We start from the raw sequence: 17187 nt of genomic DNA on the forward strand, positions 1-17187 counted from the left end.
CGCTCTGATTTATTAGTTCCCAAACTTTGGTCCATAGATAAGTAACAGTCTACAAGGTAGCTTTAAGTGAGTCTTCAGAGCAGTGCTGCACCGTAAATCATGTAGTATGTCATTACAAATGTGTAAAGGTTAAAGGCTGTTGAGGGTGAGCAGCAGTGTGCCGAGTGCTGCTACTCGGGTGGAACGAGAGGAAAGCTGAACGAGTTGGAGGAGACCAGGGAGGTGGAGCGGTCCCCTTGGATCCCTGAGAACAGGTTACAGTTCCTGCATCCTGAAGCAAATGTGCTAAATCACTTGGTGTTTCTGCTGCAAGAAGATTTCCTGGCCCAGAGTTATTTCTTTACAAAGCTCTGTCTTGTTCTGCCTTTTCACTGCTTGCTAAATGTACTTATCTGTACAGAGGCACATAGGCATGTGATTCATTCTCCTGGGAAGATCCATTTTCCCCTCACTGCCAGGCTACAGCCATTTTCCATCCATTTTGCTTTCCAACAGCTACTCTTGTCTCTCTCCATCAGTTACCTCACTAACATGGCTACCGTTTCCTCATTTTTTAATTTTTTTTTTTTTTCATTAGGTGAGACAAGTGTTTGGGCTTCAATGGCATCATCCAGGCATGAGTACAAAACACAGTGACGAGGGAGAGAATTAATCACCGCACTGAAATGATTAATTTTTTTTTTATCATTTTGCATCCCACCGTTGCATTTCAACTAACAAGAGGTTTCTGTCTTTAACCTTTGTGCTTCAACTGTTCGTTCAAGTTTTGCCACACGCTGTCATAATCACTAACAAGTGCTTGGGTTTGAAGGTAATTGTGTTTATTTTCTGGTTCATGCTTCAGGAAAAATTAAAACTTGATGCTGAGAGGGAAAAACTAGAGAGGCTTCAGGAGCTTTACTCCGAGCAGAAGACGCAGCTTGATAATTGCCCTGAGTCCATGAGGGAACAATTACAGCAGCAGCTGAAGAGGGTCAGTAGCAAGTTTCAAGATTGCACTAACTCTTTTTTTGTTGACTTTTTTTTTTTTTTAGTTGTGTGACGTATTCTGTTTCAAGTATCCAGTGCCTGAACGTGTTTGCAACTTACAGTTGTTAGTAGCCACGGGGGTTACGCTTTTTTGTCGGATGCTTGTAATAGATAACGTGCGCGGCGGCGAAGGCGTGGAGTGTGAACGGGCTGATTAGGACTCATTTTGCGTTGAATGTTTTTAAAGCTTTGGGCTACGTGCCTGTAGATAGCACCTTAGGGCTGCTGGGTGGTGTGGAAGCTGTTGTGATGTTTAGGTGGCTGGTGGAGCATCGCTCTTTACCTGTGTGAGCAAAGGCAGGAACTGAACTTTGGTCAGTGGGATCAGCCATTTTAGCACCCCTTCCCTGCTTTCGTCGTTTGATCCTGTTGTGTGTTTCTCCTTTGCAGTGCTGTAAATGGCTGTCTCAGTGAAGCCACGGATAACTTCTTTGTTCCAGTAGATAACTTAGCTGTCAGCCTGAACTGTGCTTTGAAAAATTCATTTTGAAGATTATACCACTTATCAAAATAGCTTTATTTTTTCCTACATATTCAACAGTTGCACACGGGTATAATAGCCTTTGCATAAAGTCTCGCTGCAACTTGATTTTATTCTGTATTATTTGTAAGTGAAAAAGCTACAATATTGTCTGTGAAGGTAGAGTTATTTTCTGTGGAAAGATTTTAGTAATAATTAATGTTAAGTGGGTTCTACAGCAGATATAGTTAGCTTTGGGGGAGGGGGAATAATTTTCAAAGCGTCAGTACAGCAAGCTCAAGAGGCCATCTGAAAGTCAAACTTGATTTTTTAATTTTGTTTTTTTTTCTTGCTTGAGTGTTTGTTTCAGGAATAAGGGTTGTAATAGCAGTGACCAAAAAAGGGTATTTCTGCTTTTTAGGAAGTATTCTTTAGATTTTGGTTTATTTGCAGCACTCTATTTTAATAGTCTTTTTCAAAGAGCAAAAAGTAAAAAAGTCCAGCTTTGGAAATAACAATATTAAATTATTCTGTAGCAACTGAAGTTTGCTGGTTTTGAGATGCTTGAGGATTTTTTAAGTTACCTTTTAAAAAAAAAAAGGCAGTATGATGTAATATCTGCTACATATTAAAAGGAAAGGAAGCCTTTCCTGTGCAGTCACATACTTGAAGGTATTAATTCATGACAAGTTGCAATCTTGTTGCTGTGGGATGGTAGTAAATAATTTTTCACTATTGACCACCACGAGGCTTCTAGAAATCTGTTCAGTTAAATTTTTTTTTTTTTTTTTTGGTCCTTCCGAGTTGGCTTAATGACGATTTTGCATTTGCAAGTGGGGGTGCAGTTAAATGTCCGGTTAGTCCTATTGCACGTTATTCCAGGCCAAGGGCAGTGAAAGCTAGCTGTGGCTGCTGTGGTCAAAGCAGAAGAAGTTACCCCTGAACTAGTGCACAGTAGCTCTCAGGTGCACATCAAGTGTGAGAGCTGTTGCGAAATTACTGTAAGCATCGTTCGCTGTTGGGGTGAAAGCACCAGCGTTTGTTCGTTTGCTCTCACGCGCCTGGGTTTATGGAGAGACGCGTAAATGGGGGATGAGAATAGATGCCCGGATTCCTGCAGAGATCCGGAAAGACTCTGACCATTGCTAGGAAATACCCTACTCTTCAGATAAAATTCTCCTAATTTTTACAGGCGGTGTGGGCCCATGGAGCTCTCAGGGCATCCAGAAGTAAGGGACAGGTTCTCTCCCACTGAATTTTCTCCAGTGGTGTTTGTTTGGCACTGTTTCCTTGGTGGACACAGTGCTACAGGATATGGTGAAATTCTTGTTCCATAGCACATCTGGCAAAGAATATAGCGTTTTGTGAGCTCAGCTGGCTACCAGTTGCCCTACTGGCTCTGAAGTCTGCTCTTCTGCTTCAGTAGCAATTAATGTGATGTGAAATAGGCTGAATTCGTTGACTTTCGTGGCCCAGGCAAAGCCCTTCTGTTTGTTTTCAATGCTGAAGACGGCTGGCTGGTTTGAATGAAACATTTCTGTATTGTAGGTAACTGCTTGCTTGTAATTTTTAGCCCACGCCTTTGCTTTTGATCTCTTCACTATCTCCTACCAGTGAAAGGCACTTCTTTGGAGAATAATGGGAAGACGTTGGTGTTTCATATAATAACTTGGATTCTTCAGTTTCTGCATCCCTTGTCTTTCCCTGGTACATTGGTAGCTGGTTTTGAACGCCTTTATAGAGACCTATCTGCTTATCTCTGTCACTAACCTTTGCCTCAGGTCAAAATAAGAAAAGGAGTAAGCTTGCATTTCCCTAAAATGATAAATTGCTTACAGGATGTAGGTTTTCTTGCCTGACAAGTTATGCACAATGTGCCTATTTTATAGAGCCTTAGCACTTAATAATACTGCGATTACTAAAATCGCCTTTTTCATCAGGGCTCTGCAACCTGTAAGTAGGAACGTGTGTTAGGAATACACAGCTGTTGCAGGAGAAAGACTAGCATTCGGTTCGTGTGCTGAAAAGCACCGCCAGTTTTATCTTGCCGTCCCTAAGCGGAAGGCAGGTGTGTTCTTATTTCTTGGGTCTTTTCTGCAGCATTCAACTTCTTTTTCCTGGCAAAACTTGGCGTTGGTCCAGGGGAATGCCTAAAAGTGGGCTGATACGCTTTTCGGAAGTCATACACCTACTGGCTAGGGGGGGTGGCTAGCGTCCTTAATTGTGTATTTGCACGGGGAGCAACTGTCGGCTCCGATTTGGTGGTCCACCATCAGCCTCTGGCTGAGCAGCTTGCACGGTTGGACATCGCCGCCGAGGTGATGGCCATGCACTGACGACGGCACATGGCTCCACGTCTCTTTTGTGTTACCTGACTGTAGGTCTGTTAATAAAAGCAGGGCTGGTACTTGGGCTAGACCTGAAGAAGTTCCAACTGCAGTTCAGGCTCCATCGTTTGAGTGTGTGGTTCCCAGAAGTAGTTAATCCAGTGTGCCATTCCCTGGTGTGGCTGGGATGATACTTCCTGTCCTTTTTGGCTGGTAAGCAGATGCTCTCCTGGTTTGGCATGTGACAACCTCACCGAATGGGTTCAGGCTTCGGTGGTGCCACCGCTAGGCTACAGCAGAGCGGTCTGCCCAGCCAGGGCGTGCTGGGTGCCCAGCTTGCTCCGAACGCTGCCGAGCCGCTCCCTCGCCACGCAGGTGCTTCGCCTTTCTCAGCGGGGCGGGACGGTGGGAGCGATGGAGGAAGCAACGTCGAAAGAACGATTAGCTCCATTTGCTCTCTGATTATGACAGTAGGTCATTAAGAGCATTGGGCTCCTGTTTGAACATGTTGTGTGAGATACCTAAATACCATCTTAGACTGACTTGTGTGTGTCTTTGTAAGTATCTCTACTCTGGTTTCAGTGAAAGCATGATTACTTTCTTTTTGCCTTTTTTTTTCCCCCCCCCCCTTAAGGATGCTGATCTTTTGGACATAGAAAGCAAACACTTTGAAGATTTGGAATTTCAGCAGCTTGAACATGAAAGCAGGTTAGATGAAGAGAAAGAAAACCTGACGCAACAGCTGCTACGTGAAGTAGCTGAATATCAGCGCAGCATTGTCAGTAGAAAGGTAAAAGCACTAACAGTTCACTTGTTCTTTGTTGTTGAGCATAACGGAGATTAAACGGATCTACAGCCTGCCCATCTGTGAGAAACAATGCAAAACTTTCCTCTTTGACAAAGCTTTTGAAGCAGAGCAAAGATGATGGCCCAGGAACATCCGACACAGATCAAATCATGCACTTCTCCAAAAGGAAATAAATCAATAAAATTTCATGCCCTGTTTGCATATTTGCATATGAAAATTAAACCCTTTAGTTTGCTACAAAAAGTACCAAAGAGTTGGTTTTCCTTCTTTAAGAAAGGAGATTTGTACACTCTGGACAAAACTACAGTTATTTTATACTCATGATTGATGTTAAATGATTTTGTTAAAATAATAATAGAACACCAAATTGTTAAATTTGTATTGCATTTGTAAGGTGTATTTTTAAATACTCCTTAATTTTTAAAATCAATTGTAAAGGTCCTATCTCAACCAATTAAATACCAGTTTTCCAGCGGTGAGAAGTTGCATTTCTAAACCAGTTCCGTTCAGTATATGGATGTTAGTCACCATATTATCAAAGAATATGTGCAGTTCTTTTGTTTTGTCTCTTGAATAAATTGTCTCTTTACTGTCTAAATCTTATTTAATTATCTCCTTCAGAGCAGTGAGCTGTCTTGTAAAAACTTCTTTTCCTGCTGCTTCACTCATGAGTGAGAGAACTCTTATGAATAGGATCCTTGCTGCAGGTTGTCTTGTGCTTTGAAAATAAAACATGTAAATTGTGATTGTTTTCTTTTTATGTTAGGAAAAGATTTCTGCTCTCAAAAAACAAGCCAATCATATTGTCCAACAAGCACAAAGAGAACAAGATCATTTTGTAAAAGAGAAAAACAACTTAATAATGATGCTGCAAAGAGTAAGTACTTGCTGTCTTTCAAATATTTTTAGCATGTAATAGAAGAGCATTTCATAGAAGAAAAGAACATAGAGCACTAGAAAAGCATCAGGTGTGCAGAAGCTAGCAAGTGTAATAACGTAATAGACATCGTTGTATCCGTTAAACTTTAAAAAAAAAAGAAATCTTTTTAATTAATCGTTAGATTTCCTAAGAAAAAACGCTAGTGGCATTTGATAACCGAGAGGGTTTTAGATGTGCCTCCCTTCCAGAGGACTCAACCAGAGGCACCCGCCCGGGTGCTGAAGCTGGAAGCCTGTGTTCCCTGTGTGGCTGCTGGAACTGTGCACAGAGTGCTCAGATTTTTGGCTTGTGATAGCCCATACTCGGCCACAAGATGAGCTACTTAACATCAGCTGACATCCGGTTAATAAGAAGCTGGAATGTACCCTTCGCATCTGTTTTATGTTTTGCTTTTAATCAGGAGGGAAATCATATTGTAGTTCATTAAGCAGAAACAGCATTTTCAAAATGCTGAAGGAAGACCTGTTAGGTTTGAAATCTTTCACTAGCTTTTCGTTCCGTACCTCCATTTTTTGTTCAGTTCTGCTGTAAATGGATGAAGCTGAAGCTCTGCTGTGCAGTTTCTAGCCTTCTATCCCAGCGTGTTTCTTTACATGGTTAAGAAAATGGCTAGCCTTTATTTTCACTACATGGCTGTTGGTATTTAGCATAAAATGTCTGTTTTTAACAGGAAAAAGAGAATCTCTGTAATCTGGAAAAGAAATATTCCATGCTTTCCGGAGGAAAGGGATTTCCTGTCAGTCCCAGTAGTCTAAAAGAGGTAAAGAGATTCACTGCTTTTGACTTTACCATAAGTAACTTTTAATAACACTTCATACAAAAGCACTTTAGTAAAGACCTATTTGTAGTTTGGGGGTTTTTTTTGAGAGGTGATGAAATTCCTTTGTAAAGCTATCCATGGAAGTCCAAATGCATGGGTGATCAAAAATAGCTTCTCTTGACATTTTCCAAGGTGTGGCTGGTATCGCCTTAATCTCTCGCTCCAGAAAAATGATCGGTTTTATGTGTCTGTGTGTGTGTGTCTAATTTTCTCAAAATAGACAATTAAACCTCATTGAAGTGAAGAAGAATGAGGTCCAGGAATAACTCCGTTCAAGTACAAATACAGTTCAGTCTTATTTTTGCACTGTAGATTTTATCATTGCCTCCCCTCCCTTTATTCTAAGGCTCTGTAGTAAAGCATTGTCATTTAACTGTTTTGAATAATTACAGTAAAGGTGTAAAATATTTTTGCTGAAAAAAAACTAAGTTAGTTTGGGTAATACATGATGAGACCCAGAGCTTACCTGCAGCTGTCAAGACTTCATAGCTTTGAGGGTACCGCTTCAAGCCGCAAGGTCTATGAGCAAGGTCAGTGTAAGGTAAGCCTTACAAGGTAAGGCTTGTAAGGTAAGCCAGCAAGCCCGTTCCAGATTCAGTCAGCACGTATGATATTAGCACATGTCCCGTATTTATCTTCCTGACCTGACTTGATGAATCTGCACATCGCAGGTAAACGTGAAGTTATAAATGGAGAGGCAGAAAATCTAGCACTTAAAATACACTGGCAGGTGTCTATGGCTGCTTCATTGACTTCTGCCTAAGAGGTCTGACTGGACTTGCGGGATCTGCTTGTATGGAAGCCCTGAACAAGGTCTGCCACATCTGATGATGTAGGTTTTGCTGCGGGAAGTTGGGCTCTTGAAGTCGAAAGCAACCACCTGTCCTTTCAGCAGCTGGGAATTGTGATGTTGCGTATGTGGCCTCCAAGTTCCTCGTGAACCCGAGTGGCCTCCAGCACATGCCAGCAGGGCTGAGCACCCTTCCTCAGTGCAAGCCATGTTGCAGGTGCTTAGACTTCCAGTGTCCTAGGTTGTGTTCTGACCTGGGTATCTGACCTCCCACCAGGGCATCTGGCAAGTCTAAGCTTCATTTTTTGCGTTTTGAGATGGATCTGTTCATTCTCTCACTAGAGAGTGGGTGCTATCTCTGATTTTTATCTTCGTACCTGCATAATGGTTTCTGTAATCACAGATATGTCAAAATGCAACTACATTAAGTGAGCCTGACGCTCTTTCTATTGAAATGGATTATTCTGCGGTGTCGTTCTGTTCGCTGCAGTGAAGCCAGTTGCTCCAAGGCACATGAGAGAAGGAGCAGCGCAGGTTATCTGTTTCGTGCTCAGCGTCCCCACAGGCTCCATCCTATAACAGAAGTGCCGTTCCTTACCAGGTGTTACGTTTGCCTCAGTCCGGCTTAATTTTTCTCTGACTGTTCTGGCACCTTGGAAAATGGGGCACCGAATGGTACACAGGCTTCAACAGACCCGCCTGCGCACAGAAGGGAACTTCAGCGTGCGGTCGCTCACCCATCGGCCGAGTCTGCCGCCCGAGGCCCCCCAGCCCCCTCACCAAAGCACACATCTGTACCTCTCTCCCACCCGTCCCGAAGCTTACTCCCCGCACGCGCCGCTACGGAGAGCAACACGGCCTCACGTAAAGGTGCTTGTCCCGGCACTTAAACAAGGGAGGAAAATCAGCGCTGTTTAAAAGTTCAGCGTTGACAAAATGACTCGGATGCCTAATCTGACGTGAAACCGTTTATTTAATCTAATGTAAAAGGGGCCTGGGCTAATGTGCAGCACAGTCATTTGTTGTTTGCTTCTGTTTTTTTAAACCCCAGGGTGAATCCCCATTGGGGTTGTGAGTCTGGACTGGATGTTTTTTATATAATGGTGGAAGTGCTTTTATCCTCTATAAAAATTAATACAATATTGCATTCATAGGCTTGCCAAGTTTTAGTCACTCGTATACTGCTACTACAAGTTGGTTAAGCAAGTTTTATGTTTATTCGTACTGGACTCTGTTTGGCTGTAATATGGCTACATGTTTTGAGAGGTAAACTTTAGTATCTTACTCAGTCTCCTTCTCATTTACTAGTTCATCAAATAATATCAGAGTTAAGATTTGCCTCCTATTTCCAGAGTGCTGGGTTCACAGTATGATACTTAATTTTCCAGCATTGTATATATCTGCTTGAAATAGCTGATAAAATGCATTGAAAATGATGCTAATAGATAGTAGGGTTGGTATTTTTTCCCACTTACCTTCTATGATCATTGCTAAATTTATGCACTTTTAAAAAGAAGAAATAGTATAGCCATCTGTGGCTTCTCTTACTGAATTGCTGAAGTATACATACTGGCATGTCAGTGTGCTGGTACCGTAATAGAAACATAGCCCCTTTGACACCGTCTCAATTTAAAAGCAGCTTACCATCTTGATTTAAAAAATAAGCATATTTCTGTCTCATTTTTAGGACATTGCTTCAGCAGTGATTTATTCTTTCTTTTCGCATAGCCTTGTTTTCTATGGTAAGAAGTTAGGACATCTGACGTTTTACAGTCTGGCATCCTATATACCACAGATTTGAATCCGTATTTTACTTTTTAAATAACATTTGCTCAGCTAACACCAAAACACGTGCAATAATTGTATTCTACCGTTATATCTCAAATCTGCCTGCATAAGTCTTCCCTGCAGGCTGAAGCACACTCTTAAGTCTGTGCCTTTCCTCAGTCCGTCACATGCCCTGTGATTGTTTAAAAGAAGAAAAAAGAGGCAAATTGTAATGGCTATGGGGCCAGCACTAATGGCATCTACCCGAGTCTCCTGGTAACACCTAAAAGTTAGAAGCCACTTCCAGACAATGCAAATGGGAGGTGTTGTGTCAGCGTGATTTATAGAGTAGCAATGGCTTGTCCCTATGCAAGTTCTTTCCGGTTCTGTTAGTGATTTGGGTTACTCAAACTAGCTTAATAGTTAGGCAAGAAACAAATCAGGGTAAGTTATTTAATTTAAACATAAACAAAAAAAGAAATAAAAAGATGGGTGAATAAGATTTGTTATTCCTTTTCCCCCAGTCTGCTCTCCCGAGAAAGAGCTACATAATTTCTAAAGGGTATTTACATTTTAGTAAAGTCTTTTGGTCACTTAATGAACATTTGCTTTTTGATTACACCAATGTTTTTGGAATTAAATGAAGAACAATTTTCAGAATCCAAGTATTCAACATTTGAAAAGCTTGGTGATAATTTTATTTTATTTATGATGAAGTATTTCAATGATAACAAATATTTGGCTGTACCGCTCTAAACTAACTTTCATCGTACTGGATACATTAATACTCTTGCACGTCTTTTGGCTTTTGCTGCTTTTAACTTCTGAATTCCTCCTTTTAGGGCTATATCAGTGTAAGTGAAATTAGTGAGCTGTATGGCAATTCCACGAATCTGTCCCCTTCCACTCAGCCCCCCACAGATGCTGAAGCAGTTGCCACTGAGCCTTCCACGGCTGTGCTGACGAGCCAGCCACAAAATAAAGAGGTTTGTTTGAGAGACGTTTCCCTTTGTTTGCATTGTTCTTTTATGGCTGCCTTTTTCTTTCTTTTTTTTTTTTTTTTTTTTTTTTTGATAATTCAACATGTAACAAATTGACCCTAAGGCAAGCTGCTGTCTGCCTGCTACCGACTCAAATAACAGTTTAACAGTAAAGCTGAAGGACTGCTTCAGTTATAAGGTGTCTTTGATGATGTAGATGGGACTTCGAAGGCCAAAAAACCTGAATGCTTATGACCCAAGCAGCAATAAGTGACCATCTTTGCCTGTCAAACACTATAATGTAATGCACCTTTGGAGAAATTGTCTGTGGACGCATTTAATGATTACTCGTTCAGTGGTGCTTAGGTGTTAATTTTGTGTGTTTTGTAGCTTTTTTTTCTTTTTTTTTTCCTGTGAGGTGGTAGAAGAAGTATACCTTGAATACTTGGGGGACATGGGTAGCTTCTACTTATCTCAGCTATTTCATGGAGTCTGTCCAATCTGTGTCTTCTAGCTTACTCTTTCTTTTCTTCATTCTTTGTGATGTTTCTGCCTTTGTAATGACCATAGCAAATTTTGAATAAATCCCCTTTTAAAAGAATGGAATAATGTTATGAATGTAAAGCCATTGTCTTTGTGTTGCAACTGCTTTAGAATTTGGCATTTCTGTGCTGCTGCTGGTAGTTAAATACGCCTCGAGAGTTGCAATACAACACATCTCTCTCCTGCTAAATGCCCCAACAAAACACAGTGCTAGAACTGCAGCTTGTATGTGCCGTATCTTTTGAGCAATTCCAAAAAGAAAACTCTGTGTGTAATTTCTCTTTTTCCTATAAAGCTAAGATCACCTCTCTGTTCTGGATTTGTGTTTCCTCACTCTCTTTCTCCTCGCTCTATTGCTCAACTTCCACCAGTCCATTGGCCTGAGGTCATGGCTACTCATGTAGACCCTATTCCTTTATCTGATACACCTCCACCTCTGCCAGCTAAGAAACACCGCAGGCAACAACAGGTAACAGAGTCAAAGCTGATAACTTGGGATTATTATTTTTGTTTGTTTTTGTTGTGGTGGCCCTGAAGTTGATTTATATGTGAAGTTTTTAGAGTGATATGATGGATCATAAGTTGATCGTGCTCGCAGGGTGTTGCACTTAAAGGCACTGCTCATTTAAAAATGAGCACAATGCATTATAGAATGTTACTGAACAAAAATTCTATATAAGCAATCCAGAGGCAAATACTAATATTTAGGAGCCATTGTAACTGTCAGAAGACTTGCAGCAATAAAGTACAGGTGGCTACATTTGAAATCCTAAATTAATTTTTCAAATACATTTGAACAATGTCTCTCAAAAGCTGTATTGGTTTTAAGCCACCAATTCATTAGAATAGGTTGTAAATAAATGTTTTTCTTTGTAATTTGATTCCATGTGTACACTAGACTTGAGGGGTTTTTATAAAAAATTAAGTACCCGGACATGTATACAAAATGTGTACATGAATTTAATGTATCGTGTTAATCAGCATGATTTTAATGTGGTATTTGAAGAAATTCTGGAAAGCACTGTGAAGCAGGAGGTACTCTGTATTTTAGATTTTGTTCTTTATAGTGAATTTCCCAGACTTACACCTTCAGTATATTCCATATAGAGTATAACTGAGCAAGTAGGTCAATTCATTCTGTCAAAACTGTGTAACAAATTACATTTGAAGCATTTCAGAAATCTGGAAGAGCGAAAGAAGCAGCACAGGGAATGCATGTACATGAGTGATACTTTACCTCGCAAGAAAACGACTCCGTCTGTATCACCGCACTTCAATAGCGCAACGCTTGGACGAAGCGTTGCATCTAAAGTACGTAGTTGCATGCTATTAATAGCCTTCCAACGTCTGTATAAAAGCCTGTAATATGTTAGAGGCGCTGTAAGCTTTGCATAATCCCCCAAATTCAGCTCTGAAATTGACCTTGAAAGAAATTCAGGTATATTAACACGTGGGAACACACATGAAGCCTTTATTGTGACCTCTGGAAGTGCTGTGCTGCAATAGTAATCACGCATTTGTGATTAATGTATCTCAATGATTGTATTTCTGGGATAGTTTAAATTGATTCTGGAGACACAACGGGGTTTTTTTTTCATTCCTACCTAAGGCCTCTAAATGGTAAAGGTTGTGTATAAAGTGAAAATACTCTTTATTTGTGATCTGGTAAATCAATGAACAGCAGCAAGGTGGAGATACTTCTTTGGAAACGTTTTGGTCTAATAGAGGCTTTGCACAACTAAAATATCCATGGCTGATTTGACATGACATGATACGACATTTATACCCATGACAAAGCACGTCATTAGCATTAGTTGCTGATAGGAAAAAAAAAGTCTTGAAGTGTAATTTTAAGCACATATTTACAAAATTTCCTGCAGGGACATTTACCATTAGGACAGAGCAACAGCTGTGGCAGCGTACTTCCTCACTGCCTAGCAACCATGACCAAAGAGTCAGAGTCGAGAAGGATGCACAAAGGTAAGACCTTTTTATTTGATTCGTTGCTCTTAAAAGTCAGTGTTCAATTTTTCAGCAAATAAGTCTGAAAGGGATATTGCTATAATCAACAGGGCTGTAAAATAAGTTTCCTTCTTGGTGAAAAAAGCAAGCTCTAAATGTAATTTGCAGATACCAGGTGAGATGGTGATAGGTGCACGTGTAGTTTTGAAGTACGTGGTCACCAAATATAATCAAGTAAGCAAGAAAAATTTATTGAAGAATACACGTTGGGTTAACTGGGTAATTTCTGTGAGTGATTTTGAGGCAATGTATTAAAGATACTACATGTTGCTTTCTTTTTTTCTCCGCCCCCCCCCCTTAAATAATTCTTTTCATGTTGTGATCTTAAAAATGGTTTTTCACTGGCATGTATTTTAGCCTCGAGAAAGTAATACCCCAGACAAAGATTCAGTATCATGACTTTGAGAATCTGCAACTGCTGTTGTCACTGGTCTTAAACATTTGGGCTAGAAAATAGGAAAGGAGAGAGGTGTTTCATCATGGATAGATAGCTGCATTTTTGTAATAGGGAACGTGACAATTCTGGGTCCAAAAGGAAGTTGCATCTTTGAAACATGAGCTTGTAGGCTGTGGCACTCTGTGTCTATTGTTTGTCTACTTGAATCGATACACTTAATTTCTGCTTTAACTGCATTATTCATTAGTGTCCCATCTTCAAATGGAGTTGCTTCAGTGCCAGCTGTCGGTTTCTTTTCTTTCCAGCATCTGCAGCATTATTATCAATGTAAGTGCAGTAGGTCCTTGTGTAGAATTGCTCTGACTAAGCCTGAGCTGAGACAGGATCTATCCTGTTGTCATAGGGCTTCTCAGAGCTAGCAGCTGTTAGAGGTCAAGGGGGCCCAGCTGAGGTCAGCTATACGCGCCAAGATGACTCCATACAGGGATGGAACAAGCTTGCTGAAAAGGGATCATGACTTGGTGCAGTTTATAGAGCTCATCCAGTTGTGATTTGGTTTTTTTGAGCTTTACATGTGCAGCAGGCCTTCCGCAAACCTAGCGTGTTGTGGCTAAGTTACCAATGTATTTATTTTGGATGCGATACAAAAGGAGCATCATGCTCAGCTTGGAAAGCTTCTTTGGTGTAATGCGTTTGCAAGGGTGGGATTGCTTGCAAGTACATTCATACTCATCATTATGCCGTTGTGCAGAACACGCTTTTGTTTCAGTTTGAAAATCAGTAAGGTTGGTTTGGTTAAACTTTGATGACAAGAGAACATGTGTTTAAAATTGGAAATATTTCTGTATAAAATGGTTGCAAAAGAGCATTAGTGTGTGACTTAAAACACGATTACAAAGTGTTATCAAATCTAATATAGGCAAAGATAAAGGTTTTAAAAATAAATTGATCAGTTTTAATGTTCCTTTTTTTGTCAGCACGCAATTAAGAAAATCCTAAGAGTACATGCAGATTTCTTGACTGAAGAATGAGAAAGAAAAAAAACAACCCACAAACCAAAACTGAATTATGGCCCGACAAAGAAAAGAGGCAAGAGAGAATGAGAGAGAGGCATTTGTTAAGGCGCTTGGCACAGTACTTGCCATATGCTGTGAAGAATCATGTGTGCTGTACTGCCTGCCGTGCTAGATGATGACCATTATTCTTTGAAAGATCCAATGGTTTGAATGGAAATACTAAGTTATGAAGAGAGCCTTACAGGATTAATTCCTGCTAGGAGAGAGGACAGTTCTAGATGGCCTATTCTGAAACATCAGCTTTGTCAAAGGGAAATGATGCTGCTGGCAGGTGCTTTACTTGAAGTCTCACAGGATTTGCAAAGAGAGTCGAAACGCAAAGGATATGGGAATGCAAGGATTATTTGTGGCTTGACTACCTCTCTTAGTAATCAGTGAAGGGTTTATTCCCTTTGCATTCAACATGGAGCTCCGTGAATTTCTTGCTGTTGGAGGAGCTTGAAGAGTCCAACTGCTTTCTCTTGCTCTGAAGTGCTGTGTTTCTAGGTTTCTTTGTCTCAGTAACACACCACAAAAGTTTTTGCATGGCTCTTCCTGCTGGTATGTAGTTGTCCCAGTGCAGTGCAGAGCTCAGCAAGGAGATGTCCCAAGTCAGGTGGCTGGAGTCAGATCCTAGAGCATTTCTACCCAGCTGTACAAAAGGGCCAGGGCGTGCTGGACACGTGTGACCATCCACAACGTGTAACTGTCTGCCAGCATCCCTCCCCCAAACTGCTCTGGGCTGCTCCGACTAGCTCACTCCACAACGAATGTGGTCGTGAAGGGAGACAGCCCTATGCCATGAGATAACCCGCAGCTGGGGCTGGAGGAACAGTCTTCCGGCATCTTTCATTCAGCCTCATAGGCATAGCCTTAACGAGTGTCGTGGTATGAGCCCGGGGGGGTCTGCGTTCAACTTGGCCTGATTTCTGGTTTCCCCTAGCACCTCATACCCATGCAGAGTGCACGGAGGAGAAGCAAGATTTTCTTCCAAGTCATGAGTAAAGGACCTGCATTTCTGTGGGACGGTGAGATTTGGGAAGTGTTTTGAACACAGCGTAGTATTTAAACAGAGCACACAGTACAACTGAAATGGAATACTATTGTTAATTAAAATTCTCAAATCTTATGTGGCTTCCACTAAAACTGGCGTGACTTGTGTCTGTGTAACTAAGATTAATTTCAGCAGATGTCCTTAAATACATCATTAAAAACTAAGCCAAATCTCATGTCAGCGGACATCCTTGGTGATGTTCTTTTATTCCATCACTCTGTGATAAATGATTATTAGGTAATAAATACACTGTATTTCTTACAAAAACATTATTTTTGTAGGTAGATCAGGTAGGTCAGATTTGCCTTTTTGGACTAAGTAGATATTTTGGAGGAGTAAGATCTTTCTACCAGTTCAGTGGAACTCTGCGAATGTATAGATACTGCTTATGCTGATAAATATGCGCTCACTTCTCTTCCCAGTCCAAAAATAAGTTGTTCACCTAAACCAGGTGATGAATAGATGAAAAGCGTCCTTGACTTGTGTGTATTGAACCACTGCTTGCTCTCCTTGCGTTTCTTTTCCCACTTGGCAGGTTTTTCGCTCCGTCAGTTTTCTGCGTCCGGGGTGACGCGTTGCAAGCGAGGCGGAGGGCTGGAGTTACCGGTACCTCGAGCATACAGCTGCGCCGGCTGCACTGGCGCCGGGTGCGCTCGACTCGGTGGAGACCCGGGGTCTCACGTGGCAAATGCCGCTCCATCCGCTCTGGAGCGCTGGCCATCGGGCGGTGTCCCACGAGCTGCTACGCAAAGGGGATGATGCGGTCCCGAAGCGGCATTAGTAGCTTACCTTAGGGTTTAAAAGCATTGAAAGAACTTCCAGGCCAGGTGTTTGGGCGTGTTCATAGGGATCTGAAAAAAAACATATTCAATGGTGGCTGGAGGAAGAAGTGGCAGCCTAGCTCATGTGAAGATATTATCTGAGAATCGTCACTAAATTAGTAGTGCTACGAAATGAGTTTTCTCTAATTTGCCTTCTCCAGTTTTTCTAATTCAGTCCAAGAAGGTAAATGTGAAAGTCTGAGAGGAAAAAATTCAAAGTAAAAAATGAAGTCTGGAAATGAAGAACGGCCATTTGAGTTTGAACACGGATTTCAATCTCTTCGTCTTTGTGCAGGAACACGTGATGTCTATGTCTATCCAGTAGGAGAGAGATTAGGAAAGATTTTAAAGTTCTAAATAGCCTTCGTTGTAGGATTACCAAAACTGCGTTTAGTCAGTCACGTGAGTTCAAGAATTGTTCTTGAAATAAAGCCACTGTCAGCAATCATAGCCCAAGTTAAGAGCAACTTCTAAAATGATTACGAGGACGCATCTTTGCTGTAAGTCATTGGTGGAAAAAGCTATTTCGTAGCAGCCATTCTTGAGGTATTTTTGAAGGGCTGTTTTTATAAATTCACCTCCTGCATACATGCCTTTGTAAGCAAACCACGTGCCAAAATAAAGGGTGGAGAAGCTGCTAGTCGGTACAATCTCGAGACCTCACCCTGCACAGGTCAAAACGTGGCCCCAGGAAGCTCCCGTGGGGTTCGGGGTGCCAGAAGCCCACGCGAGTACAGGCGGGAGCAAGGAGGGAGGGTTGGCCAAATCAGCCCCCATTGCTCGCAGGCTGCGGAAGGGAAGAGGGATGGGTAAGCCGGGAGCTAAGACGTAATTTCCCAGCCACAGCACTAGGAACAAAACCGTTGGGACAGAGAAATTAGGTACCAGCAAGATGATTATTTGTATTCTTCCTAAGCTCTACAGAAAACCAGTGTACTGAGGGCAAGGTGTGTATGTACAAACAAGTTAGAAGCTTTTTCAAAGCAGTTTGCCTTTTTTCCCCCCCGCTCCCACCGTTTCTCTTGTCGAACTCAGGGAAAGCCAGAAAAGGTACGAAAACATCCCTTTACCTGGTTGTAGCTGTCATTGTCATGTTTTGGCGAAAGTACTGATTGCATCAGCACTGTCAAGTAGTTCCCAAAAATCTTGGAAAACTTTAAAATAATTGTTAAGTAATGATAGCACTTCAAAAATTCTTTTTTCCCTCCTGTCAAATAAACTGTCACAACAAAACTTATGATTAATGCTAATATCTGCAGAGCTACAGCTTTGCGCAGGCCTAATTTTTTGCTTCTTTGCTCATAGCCACACAAGTAGAGCAGAAAATTTAGAAGTCTTTGCAGGTCTGTGGGTGACAATGACAAGGTAGACAGA

At 41.4% G+C, this 17187-nt stretch overlaps 1 protein-coding gene across 1 annotated transcript in view; it reads left to right on the top strand.

Annotated features, from left to right (window-relative positions):
* PHLDB2 (pleckstrin homology like domain family B member 2) overlaps positions 1-17187 on the top strand; it is a gene marked incomplete at its 3' end in the record, with an annotated part of 58969 nt that overhangs the window by 27931 nt on the left and 13851 nt on the right. The window contains exons 6-13 of the mRNA XM_082011095.1: positions 845-973; positions 4451-4606; positions 5391-5501; positions 6235-6324; positions 9784-9927; positions 10760-10933; positions 11635-11775; positions 12345-12444. Coding sequence (XP_081867221.1) covers positions 845-973; positions 4451-4606; positions 5391-5501; positions 6235-6324; positions 9784-9927; positions 10760-10933; positions 11635-11775; positions 12345-12444 — 1045 coding nt within the window. The remainder of the gene's footprint in view (positions 1-844; positions 974-4450; positions 4607-5390; positions 5502-6234; positions 6325-9783; positions 9928-10759; positions 10934-11634; positions 11776-12344; positions 12445-17187) is intronic.

This window comes from Phaethon aethereus, assembly GCF_964289735.1.
Source record: "Phaethon aethereus genome assembly, chromosome: 1".
Taxonomy (NCBI): Eukaryota; Metazoa; Chordata; class Aves; order Phaethontiformes; family Phaethontidae; genus Phaethon; species Phaethon aethereus.